The following is a 13,131-nucleotide window of genomic DNA, read 5'->3' as shown; positions in this document are numbered from 1 at the left end:
AAAGTAATCTTAATTCATTGAGTAGCATAATAATAACAATAATAAACACTGAAAATTTCTATATTTTTCTCTTTCTTTGCATCATAAGTTTAACTCTGCATTCAAAAAAATAATTTGATACATAATTATTCACCTAATACAAAGACTTGGTTATTGCTTCAAAAAATAACTATATATAATTGCTTTTTTAACTATCCTGTTTAATTAAATTGCACTTTCTTGCTACTCTTCAAGTATTTTTAACAATCAAAATTAAATAAATGAAACATCAAAATGATGCACCGTCTTGAATGGTGAGTTAGAGTCACCATCCAGGTGCAAAAGGTTAAACGACATTATCGGATATGATGTCATCTAGACAATTTTCAATCTTATGTAGGCCTTATATCTCTAAACCGATTATAAACGTGCATTTCACACAAGGTTTGGTAAAAGCAGCTTTGTGCATCTTCTATTTTTGAAACAATTATAATTTTCAAAACAATAATATACTTTTAAACAAAGCAATTCTTTTTAATATTAATATATTTCTCATATACTTGAAATCTAAATTTCACTGAAAAAACTTACTTCTAAGGGTGCTATAGAACTATTTAGTCATAAATTGCAATATTAATGCAGAACTTTTAGCACAGTGTACTCATAAATAATGAAGTGATTGTTTTATGAATTCAACTTTTACAATCTGAAACTAAATGTAAATATTTTTTTTTTCTTTTCAGGGAACATAAATAATTCTCTAATGGCTCTAAGAAACTGTATTGAAGCTTTAAGAGATTCACAAACCCAAGCCTGTTCAAAGGTCCATTCTTAAAAATCATAGTTTCTTTATATTTCATATATTATAAATGTGTTTAATATATTTCTTTACTATTAAGCTCGTTTCTTATCTATATTTTTCTTTATGTAGATGATCCCTTATCGAGAGAGTAAACTGACACATCTATTTAAAACCTATTTTGAAGGAGAAGGGAAAATAAGGATGGTTGTCTGTGTAAATCCTCGTGCTGATGATTATGATGAGATAGTTGTAAGTAATTACTGTTTTCTTACTTTCTAAGCAAGTACTCCATGAGTGTTAGGATTCCTGGTTTAAATATGAATTAAAATTTCATATTTGTTAAAATGTTTGCTTATTTTCTGCTCATTTTTTTTCACTTGTTCTAACAAAATCATAGAAATTTTTAATCCTGGGGGTGAAACAAATTTGACAACAATAAACACATTTCTAGTTCATGGATTATCTATTGTTTTAGCCTAGACTCAGTATTTTTTTTTTAATAATTTGAATCATATTTTATTTCCTGTTCAAAACATTAAAATTATAGCATTATTTCTTATACAATATTTGTTCCCTAAATTTTGAAAGTGTGTATTTAAATATTTATAAGTAATGGGCATGTATAATTAAGAGAAAATAGGATTGTTAAATTATTGAGAAAGAGATTTATTATTGTCTATTTCATTCCGTCCTGATTGCAACTTGATTATGCTATTTTTTGCAAATGCTGAATGACAGACTATTATTGTTTTGTTTGTGTGTGTTCTTGTTTTATACTAGTCTAGAACCATTTACTATGAGGGATTTGAAAGAAGTAATATTGAATTAATTCAATGATGTTTTATTTTAAAATTAGCAGATAATATGTATTATAAGAAAGGGATTAACAAATAATATGTATAATAAGAATGGTATTTAAATAATTATATGAATGAAATACTTCAATTGAAAAAAATTTTGAAAAAAAAAGTTCAAGAATTATATATATATATATATATATATATATATATATATATAATATTTACACAGATTGAAAAGAGTACATGATATAAAGTTTTAGATTTTTAAATATTCTTATTGCTAATTGTCATCTAAAAGAGATAATTTAACTTCATCAAAGAACTTTAACGTAAACTAGACCATTCTTTGCATAAATATGCTAGCAAATGCTGTCATCTGTGTACTATTTTGAAACTTTCAAACAGATAGGCATGCATGGTTTTGCCTGCATACACACTAACTCACACTTGTTATTGCTGTATTTTAAACTGTCAGTTTTAAGACAGCTGCATCCCATACCACTTCCCATAATACTTTATTCTAGCTCTAAAAGAAGATTTTATCTTTAGAAAACATTACTTAGAACTTAATAATATTGATTTGTTACATTCTAGCATGTCATGAAATTTGCTGAGAAGACACGTGATGTCTTGATCTCTCGCCCAACACCAATATCTACTCCAATTTCCTTAGCTTTGAAACCAGGAAGAGGAAATATCTATAAAGAAGCTGTTAAAAGAGCTAAAGAACAAGGAGGTAACATAACAATATTCTATATATTCTTTTTTTTTTTCTCCCTACTAGTTTGATTTCTACACTTTAAGTTTTATTTAATTTCTTTTTGAAAAATATGGTAGCATGTTTCCTGATTTTGGTGCCTACATTTATTTTAACTTTTTATTTGGAAATCTAGATTTCTGTTGAATGTGAAAATGGATGATAGAGAATATAGTTAAACGAGAAAATTCTCCATCGATTTTTCAAATTGTGTCTGAAAGAAATTATTATCTTTTCTGCAGTGCTCTTATAGACATGAGAATATAAAAAGAGAGAAAAAATAAACAGAATGAAATTTTAGAAGAAAAATATGAGAAAATGGAGCTTAATTTTTAAATATGTTTAGACAAAGAACTTTTGAAAAATTGGACAGCATTAGTCAGTCATTCTGAGTATTATTATATACCATAATGAAATAGTAAATATGATTATCCTTAATGGTCTTAAATTTTAGATCTTATGCATTTTAAGTTATCATTCGTTTGCAATTAATTATCAGTAATTTCTATCATTAATTGTTTAGCATGCGTGTTAGTTAGAATTAATGCTCTTTAGAGTGAATCCGTTAGAGAACAAGGGCATAAATAAAAATTGGAACATTGTAAAAGTTGTTGACTGTTACAGTCATTGCCTTAGTCTTGATTACAGATTCAAGACCAATAATCAAGGCTATGCCATTATTCCATTATTTAAATATTTTGTGAGCATATTAAAGCTGCCAAATTCTTTCACATATGTTGTGAAAATTTAGAGGTGAGCTCAACTGTTGTCCTAATTACCTATCCATGATTCAAAAGGGATATTAATCTAACTGAATCAAACTAAATTTTGTAGGACAATTAAATTACTGTGGAAATATCATATATTCAAAGTCTAAATATTGTTCTTTTTTTGGGAATCTTTGATCTTTTATTTAAAAAAAAAAAAATTGTAATCCTGAGGAGACAACTGATTTTATTTATAATGATAGTGTTTGTTTTTCTATGAAACCTTATGAAAAATATTGTTAAGACTTTTGTATTGCAGTTTTTATAACTTGCAGAAATTTCATTGGCTGAATTCAAAAGCATTATTTAATATAAAGTTATTTCTAAACATGAAAATTAATTTTTTGTCCTGGTCCTTTAAAGTAAAATACCAAAAATATTAAATGCAATCTCAAGTTGAGATTGTAAAATTATCTGAACAGTCTCTGTTTACCATTAACAATCTATATTCAATAAAGCAGTTTTTTCCCCCCTTTAAAATAAATAATAAGAAAGCAGATTTGTTTAGTATTCACAGAAAAAGTTGGAAGAAATGGATGAATTAATTATATAGGTTCAAATTAATGAATACAAATACATTTTCTGATGTAAATTTTAAATTTTCATTGATCTTTTTCATATTTAATTTTAAAAAGTGTATATAAAATAACATGGAATAAGATAATGTCATTCTCTTATGTATATTTTCAGTATTTACTAAGGATCTTTTTCTTTTAATTGCACATAAAGAATTATTTATTTTTTAGTTCATGTGACTGAAGTGCTTGGTCCTGTTGTTTACACTTTGGGTCCAGATTTCCCTCCATTAACAGTATGTATTATCTGTTTTCCATGAAATACATTTCATAAAATTATCATACATATATTTCTATCATTAGTTTAAATTGTGTTTTCACCTTTTATACTTCAGTATATAAAAAAGTGTTACTGTGAAGATTATTAAATGTTTATAAATAATATATGTCTAGTAAAATTTTAGGAATAAATCTAAAAAAATTAGGAATTTCTATGATTTTATTTTCTACATCCTAAATTATTGTTATTTAGTGTTGTATACTTAATATAATTTTGATTTCTATATTAATATCAAAGTTACATGATAATTAAAAAAACCTCTAAAAATTATAATGGGATATCTTTATTTGTTTAAAGCTGAAGTTTTTGAATGAGTAGATAATTTAATTGCAGGAATGTTTTTGTATCTTGTAAAGTTTTACTAAAGAAATGTTTCTTTTGTAGATACACCTTTTTGATGATGAATCTGTGTATAATAATTTAATTGATTTTCTTGAGAGCCGAATAGCTCGACGAAATGCTTTTATTCTAGACATTACTCGAAGACGTAAGTTAATTACTGTCCATTTAAATATTGTTAAAAATTATTTCATTACTATAATAAGAATATATCCTTGTATTTTTCAGTGATATCTAATTTGTACATTTATTTAATTGTTCATTATGCCCATGTGGTCATTCTATGTATTTTATATTGGAATTATTTGAGTACTTTATAACAATTTGCCCTTTAATGTTATTTCATTTTACAGAAGATGAATTTAGAAATAATTTACAAGCTATTGACAAGGAAAATGTTCAATTGAAACAAGTAAGAACTTGATGTTTTTGTTTTCTGCCTCAGGAGTTTTATATTTGATTTATAAATACAAAATTCATATGATTTTTGGAAATATTAAACTTTTTCCATCCTGTTTTTTTCTTACAAAGTAATTTTCGCAAATGTAAATTCAGGATGGCTTAACATCAAAAATTGAAACTATCCAGTTAAAGTATTTAAAAGTTTGTTACAAACTTGTTTGAAAAATTAATTATGATTTAATTGATTTTTTTATGGGAAGAATTTGTTTTTCTTTTGCTTTGTTAATCTATCTTTGTTGATTCTAATGTGAAAAATTTATGTACAAAGAGAGGTTAATTATATTTAATATAAAATAATTAAAATATAATAATTGCAGGAATATTTTTCAAAATTTTTTTTTCTTTATTAAAATATTTTAAATAATAAAGTTTTTATTCCTAAATATAATATTTAATACTATTTCTGCTCTTAAGTAAATTTTTGAACTCTTAGATTATGCAAAATATTCAAAAGCTGCCATTTATTTATTTTAAAATTTATATAATATGTACTTCTGTATTAAAACCCTTCTAATTTGTAAATTTGACTGTAGGAAAAGACAATTTTACAAATGGATTTAGATGCTCGTGAAGAACAAGTGCGTGGCTTGGAGAGGAAGCTGTCTTCAACTGAACAGAGTTATGAAATCCTTGCACACCAATATCAAGAGGCTCAAAATCAGATTCAAAATTTTCAATTTGAGGTAAGCATTTTTTTAAAAAACTAATTTATTAGTCAAGTTACTTTAACTGATCACAATACTTTGAATGACATTGTTTGTATAGAACGTGGGTATAAAAATCATCCATGTAAAGATTCACTTGGTACTTCTTAAATCCTTTTCATGGCATTCACTTTTTTAAGAAGCACTCAAAAACTGGAAAGTAAATTTAATATCTAAAAATAATTGATGATTTTAAAACACATTTTGAATTTAAATTATTGTTAAAAGTTACATTGACCTTGTTATAGAAGTGATTTGCATAACTTCAGTTACAATCTCTGAAAGAAGGGACTTTGTAATCATTTATAATCATAGAATTGTTTTAATCAACTTCAAAGCTTGAATAATTTTTATTTAATTCTCAATTAAAATTAATTTTTTTTTTTTTTTTTTTTTTGCATATTTTTCTCTAACAAGTTTTATCAGAAACCAGGAGAAAAATTCTGTCTTCAAAATTTTTAAACTGCCTTAATATTTTTAGTTTTTTACTTTTTATATAAGTTTGGAGACGAATGTTCTTCTCCTCCCATCTTTATGAATAATGAAATCTTAATTTTTAAATAAATCATTCTTTAGGTTTTTAGTTTTTAAAATTTAAATTAAATACATTTCAGCATGAAAAAAGTTAATTGTCTTTTCCAACATGGCTTCTTAAAATCCTTTCTGACTTATCCTCAAAATATTTTTTTAAAAATATCAATATAGAAATAACTACTGATATAAACATGAAAAATTGACTGATGACAAATAAAAGTGATTTCTAATTTAATGTGATTATTTGGTCAATTAAAAAATATTTAAAACTAAAATGGCATAAATAATTAATTTTTAAATAAATCCATTGTTTCAGACCATAATGGTGTTGAATACAGTTTAAAAAGTCCCACGTTATAATACATGATTATTAATTCAGATTTAATGTCGAATTTCTTATAAAAATACATTAAATATGAATCATATGTTTCTTTAAAAAAAGAATCACATATGCTTTATTTTTGTTGTGCAATGCTATTTTAAAATTTTAATTCTTTGTTTTTAAGATGTTATTCTAACGTGTCCTTTTCAACATGAATTTCTTAATTTTATGTCAAATGTTAATTGTATAAGAAAAGCAGTAATTAAAAATTTATGAAGAATTTTATTAATATTTCATTTCTAATTTGTCTGCTTTATAGTTGGATAGCAGAGAAAGAAGAATTGTAGATCAAAGTAAAGAAATCGAGCATGTTAAAATAAGAATGCAAGAAAAATTAGCAACAGAAAAAGATCGTTTAAAAAGAATAATGGTAAGATGTTTAATTAAACGCTTCTTTTATATCTTAAAAGAGTAATGATGAAAAGTTTGTTCTTTTACTGAGGTTTGTGTAATTTGTTTTTGTCCTCTAGATATTTTATACTCCATTTAAACATGAAATTCTATGATTTTATAAAATTAATATGCTTAATTTTGGGCTTTTAAAGGTGATATCAAAGGAAATAATAAACTTTAATTGTGTTATAATTTCTTAACACGGAAATTTTAAATATGTCTACATATTTTGATGAATCGAATATTTTTTATATAATTTTAAATATGTTTGCTTTCTCTAACATATTTGTTTCAGCAACATTTTCAATATTAAATCCACAACTTTAATAATTGAAATGGAATACAATTTTTTTGCACCCAACATTTTTCTTTTTAAGGTATTCACTATATTAAAGAATTTATGAAAAGATTTTTTTTATATTAGTCTTAATGCTCATTTACAGTACTAGATTAATTTCAGTCATATTACTATGTTAATTAATGTTTGTTAGTTTTTTTTTAAATATTAGACTAATTTTATTCAAAATAATTTAATAATACATATTGCTTTTTTCAGCTGCTATGTTTATTAGATGGCGTTATTTTAAGTATTTATATATATATTTGTATTTTTTTTCTGCTGATTAGCATAATATATTTTTGAAATGAAAATTTGCTTAAGCATTTTGCATCTTTGATCTTAAGGAAAGAAGATTAGCAGCAAAACAAGCAGAGCTAGAAAGAAAAATGTGTTTAACTGATGAAAAGTTCCGGCAGTTAAGAGAAATTTTGAATGCTGATGATTGGGAATATATTGGAGATGTTGGTGTACCACCTATACCTCCTAGTGTAACTTCAACAGCTACTTCAGAATCGTCAGCACCTGAATCCCATCGGCCTAAGAGGCGATCTTTAGATGAACCCTTAGCATCAAATGCAAAGTTCAGCAAAACAAAATCCGAGCTTGGTAATATAAACTTTTTATTTTAATATGTACTCGAATCCTACTCTTAATCTAATATGTACTAAAGTAAGGGTACTCTAATCCCTTACCCTTAGAAATCATTTTTTTTGGGGGGGGGAGGGTTAAACTGTTATTACTATGCGTTTATTTGCTATAATTTTCATAAAAGATACATAAGGACATATATATTTCTGCAATATCTAATGATATCAAATTAGATGCTCTATTAAATAACTATAATATCAATTATCAAATATTTTGGCTTTATAAAATGATACAGTCAAATTAGATGATCTATAAGATAACTTTAAAAATATATATTATTATATATATATTTTTATCTTAACATTTAATAATTAAATACAATATTCTTATTTAAAAACATGCTTATATTTTTCCTATAAACAGTTTCTTGCATCGCTTTATCTCTTGGTATAATTCTTCTAAGCAAAAAATATTTTTTATGAGAAAGTTTAAAATAGTTTCAAAACATTACTTGTGATGCAAATGATGTATATTTTAGAATTCATGCTGTGAAATTTAGACCCTTTTTTTAAATTTAGATGTCATGTATGTATTTACTTAATTTAACAAATCAATTTGTATGTGATGCATATTTTATTTATGAATTCTTTTTTGAATCACTCGAAATATAGATATTATAATGTAAGAACAAAAACTAGTGAAAAACATTTGACAGTAAATTTAAAGTTGAAGTAATATAAAGTTATTTCTAATTTTTTATTATTTATTCATTTTTGTCTTGTATCGTATAAGTTTCATTAGAACTCAGTTTGACTAAATCTAGCTTCTGTAACATTTCATGCCTTCAATCAGGTTAGAAGTTTCATTTAATATTACTTTTCAAACCTTTCTTAGTAATGGTTTGGTTCTAAAATCTATCTTTATTCATAAATTTTTATAAAACATTTGATATTGCAAATATGGTTTTAATATTAAAAATATTTAGATGTATCTATAAATTTAGGAACTAACTTATTTTACAGATTTTAGATTTATTGTTAAAAACTCTGTTTAAGTATATATAACTGATTATCCAAGATCTGATAAAGGACAATCTGTCTTATCAGATCTTACAACGCACTTCTTATAATTCAATAATCAATTTTGAATTTGTTAGCAGTTTTATTTCAATGTGTAAGAATTAATTTCCTATTTCATGATTGCATTCATTTAATACTTTCTTATTCTTCAGTTCTTAATAATGGATTTTTTTAAAGTGCTTTAACACCAAAAAAGAATGACATTTCTCTCCTTTTATTAGATTTTTAGTTATTTTTGACCGCAAAAAATTTCGACTTCAAATAAATTCCAATAAATTTTTGTGTGAACACAATATTTGTCAAAAAAAAAAAAAAAATGAGGAAGTTTCAAATTTGAAAGCATTTTTGCTACTATAACTAGAAACATTGTCAGATAATTGAGATTATTACAATTAGTTTTACATTTCTTCATTAATTTCCTCTTAATATTTGCATTTAACTTGTTAATGATCACCATTCATAGTTATGAGATAATTATATTTTACTTCTGCAGCTAAAGGCATTCTATAGTTTTTTTTTTCTCTCATTATCAGAATTTAACATGCATTCCTAGAATCTGATTCAAAATTTTCAATATTCCACCTATCAGCCTAACCTTGAAATAAAAAATTGTAAATAATATTTTTATTTTGGAGGTATTGCAGGAAATTTAAAAGTAATCTTTATTTTCTGGTATTTTATTTTTTAAATCTTGTTTGTGTATATATATAATATGTAAAAAATTTTTTGAAATGATTTTCTATTTACCAATAACTTTTTGTAAATTATTCCTTTCCAATTTTTGTTGGATCTAAATTTTATTTTACATAATTAAAAGAAATTCAGATATATAAATAATTATTTTCCCTTTTAAGCTAAAGTAAGTATTATCTTGTTGATATCCAAGCTTTTACATTATTTTTTATATTAAAAAAATAAAACTCATGTAATAGATATTAAACTTTCCCAGCAAGATGTTTATAAATGAACTAAATATAGGAGTGCAGAAAGTTGTTTAATTTCACGAAGCTTTTTGTACATTATACAAACCTATATATAAATAATAATAATAATAATAATAAAAAATAGATAAAATTTTTTAAAAATTACCCAGTATTTTTTTTAATCTCTCAATTGTTGACCAAGGCAATTTAAGTTTTTAAATGATTTTTTTTTTAAATTTCAGTCTACAAAACTATTTTGTTAGAATACTTTTTAAAATTTTTGTACATACACATCTGATTTATTTTGATTTTACAGATTTCCGTTCAACCAGACACAATACTCCTCAATCCAGTCAACAGGCTTCAAAAAATGAATTTGATGATCTTTTTGCTAAAGAAAACAAACCTCCAAGTTCATCACAACGGGTTTGTCCTTTTTATTAAATTTTTGTTTTCTTATATCCTTTTTTGAGAACTGTTTAATGAACAAAATTAAAATGTGTTTGCAAGCTCTTTTAAGTTGATAAATATTTTTTTTTGTTTGAAAATTTTTGCATTGATTGCAATATATTTATTAGCTATTATGCAAGACATATTTAGTGTAACAAGACCTAATTAATTGTTGCACTATAAATTGCTGTTTATAGAAGTCTTATGTATTTAAAAAAACTCTAAAAGAAGTTCAGACATATATAAACGACATTTTTACATAGGATTGTAAAAGAGAAAATTTTTGCATAGGATTACTGAGAGTGAATTCTTGGTAAACGTCAAGAATTTTCTATTTATTCTTCATTTTAATTTTCATTGTACCATTAATGCATCCAAGAAATAATTTCCTTCTTCACCATTCAGAATAAATTTCAGTAAAATCTAAATTTTTGAAGAGTAATAATAAAAATAAAATCTAGTATAAAATGCAAATATTTCTACATCATATCTACTAAATAAATTTTCTCTACATAATTAATACCTTTATGAACTTTGTTGTGTTTTCCTCATCCTTTTCACACACACAGTTAGAAAATTTCTCAGAATGTCAGTTTTAATTGATACTTAATTAAAGTTAAAAATAAAGGAAATAGCAATATAATTTTATATATACTATAAAACATCACCTCTAGGGACTAGCTGGTTTTCCGGGAATATTGATTATATTTAATTTCAAATTAGTCATTTAGATCTACCTTCATGATCATAATTCTGCTAAACATTAAAGTCATGTCTTATTTGACAGACATTAAAGCCATGTCTTATTTGATGTATATTTATTGTGTACATGAATTTTACTAATGGAGAAAATTTCCATTACTCATATTGCAATTAAAAATGTAAATGTCTGGTTCATTTAACTTTCACAGTGTTGCAAATTCTTTTAATTCACTTTGTATATCATCACATACATCTGTTGAATGTTTTGCATGAATACATAGTTATTAAACAAAATCCTTTTTCTTTAACTTTCAACTATCAAAGAGAATCATGTGTTTGGTGAAATAATGAAATGGGTTTGAATCTCAGATTAACAATATAATCTGTTTTTGAAAATTAAACAAAAAAGGTATTTTTAAAAAATTACCAAAATCCAGGAAATGCACAAATATTGAATTGGTATCAATAAAAAGATAATTTGTAAAATTCTTTTTTATGAAACAGAAAATGCTTGTAAAAAGGCCAAAATTCTATTTAATTTTTAATTTATTAAAAAAAAAATTAAGAATTATTTCAAGGTGTGCATTTTTACCCACAAAAGTGTACACATGTCAAATTTGGTAGTTCTAGGTCAAACGATCTAGTCTGTAAAACACCAACACATGCATACACAACATACCTTTATAATTAGTAGAGATAAATTTATCATTTTAAAAACTTATTTCATACATTTTTTTCCTTTTAAAATTGCTAAAATTTTAAAATGTAAATTTTAAAAGTATTTTAGGTTAAAATAAATTTTAATTTATTTCAAACACTTTGTTTTCTTAGAATCCTCATTATTCTTGTTTTGGATTCAGCAGCTTCTTGGGATCATGCAAATCTATTATTCTAAAGAATCTTACTAAGCAATCTAAACCATATACTTCAGTGAAAAAATGTGTGTAAAGAAATTCCAAATCTTTACCAATACCAATGACACAATGCTATAATAACTTTTGTTTAAAAAAATAATTCTTAAATTGTGTTGAAAAGTACATTTTAATCATGAGGTATATTCATTATTATAGCATTGCTCATCATACTTTAAAGTTGATGTTGGGAAAAAAAATGTTGGCTTTTCAAAAAATATTTATTTTGCCAAAATAAAGAACTAAAACTTAAATTTTGGATAGTTTGAAAATTTATTTATAAATAACTTGAACACATTGCAGTGGTTCTCAAATCTTTTTCATTTGCATAAATTTAAAAAATATATAATTATTATTATCTTCCTTTTCCAAATTCATATTTGCATTCTACCTTATTTTCCATGTATAAATAAGTAAATAAAAAAAAATTCTAAATAGTATATATTACTGTAGGAATTAGAAATTTTGAGATCTGCTACATTCTTATAAAAATTGAACTTTAAGGCATTCACATAAAGTTAAAAAAAATATTTAAGGATCTTTCCATAAAATATATAGGTGCTATCTGAAAACTTTAGTCTACGGTTTGGGAACCACTGGTATTGTCTATTTTCTGTATGAGGTAAATCTCTTAAATTTTTCTTGAAGCTCTCTAGATGCACTGAATCTAAGAATTCAATTTCCTCATTTGGAGAATGTTTTTCTGTTAAATCAATTAAAAGAAAGCCAGAAATAGTGAAAATTTCAGAATCGTGTCTGAATCCGTCATCAAAAACTTCGACTAAATCCTTAACGAAAGTTCACCTCCAACGTTTTCTTCAGGGCTCTTATTCAATATGCTTGAAAGTTAAAGTAAGTTGAAAAATATTTATCTTGTGAGGGGGAAAAGAAAAAAATAGACATTTTCAATTTATAAGGAATATTAAAGACACTTTACTTCTTTAGACTTTATAGATATTTTATTTATTTTTGTTGTTTTAGATACTCTGACACTCAAGACATTTTAGACAGATAATATTTTAAAAACCTTATTTTTCAAGATTTTTTCAGATGTTTGAAACTTATTTTAATAGTAAGAAAATATCTGAATAAGAAAGTGAAATTTTGTATGGAAGTGTAAATGAGGACAGGATTGATTACATTATTTGAAAATCATTTTGTAAATGTTTTATATATATATAAAAAAAGATGTTGACATTAATATCTTAGTAAATTAATTACAAAACAAGAATTTTTAGGTAGAATATAAAAGTTTCTTTAGTATCAAGATCAGATTGTAATAAAAATGAAGCACAAAAATATCAAAAATGCTCAGTTTTTACAAATAGTTTTAATCTTATTTAATTCACATCCATGTGATATAG

At 24.3% G+C, this 13,131-nt stretch overlaps 1 protein-coding gene across 1 annotated transcript in view; it reads left to right on the top strand.

Moving 5' to 3' along the window:
• Positions 1-13,131, top strand: part of LOC129968809 (kinesin-like protein KIF23) — a 34,227-nt gene that overhangs the window by 12,823 nt on the left and 8,273 nt on the right. The window contains exons 9-18 of the mRNA XM_056083072.1: positions 723-802; positions 911-1,030; positions 2,176-2,317; positions 3,852-3,916; positions 4,345-4,447; positions 4,653-4,711; positions 5,295-5,444; positions 6,641-6,751; positions 7,459-7,720; positions 10,021-10,130. Of these exons, the coding sequence (XP_055939047.1) occupies positions 723-802; positions 911-1,030; positions 2,176-2,317; positions 3,852-3,916; positions 4,345-4,447; positions 4,653-4,711; positions 5,295-5,444; positions 6,641-6,751; positions 7,459-7,720; positions 10,021-10,130 (1,202 nt within the window). The remainder of the gene's footprint in view (positions 1-722; positions 803-910; positions 1,031-2,175; positions 2,318-3,851; positions 3,917-4,344; positions 4,448-4,652; positions 4,712-5,294; positions 5,445-6,640; positions 6,752-7,458; positions 7,721-10,020; positions 10,131-13,131) is intronic.

Source organism: Argiope bruennichi, chromosome 5 (assembly GCF_947563725.1).
Source record: "Argiope bruennichi chromosome 5, qqArgBrue1.1, whole genome shotgun sequence".
Classification (NCBI taxonomy): domain Eukaryota; kingdom Metazoa; phylum Arthropoda; class Arachnida; order Araneae; family Araneidae; genus Argiope; species Argiope bruennichi.
This window is presented reverse-complemented; position numbering and strand designations above follow the sequence as displayed.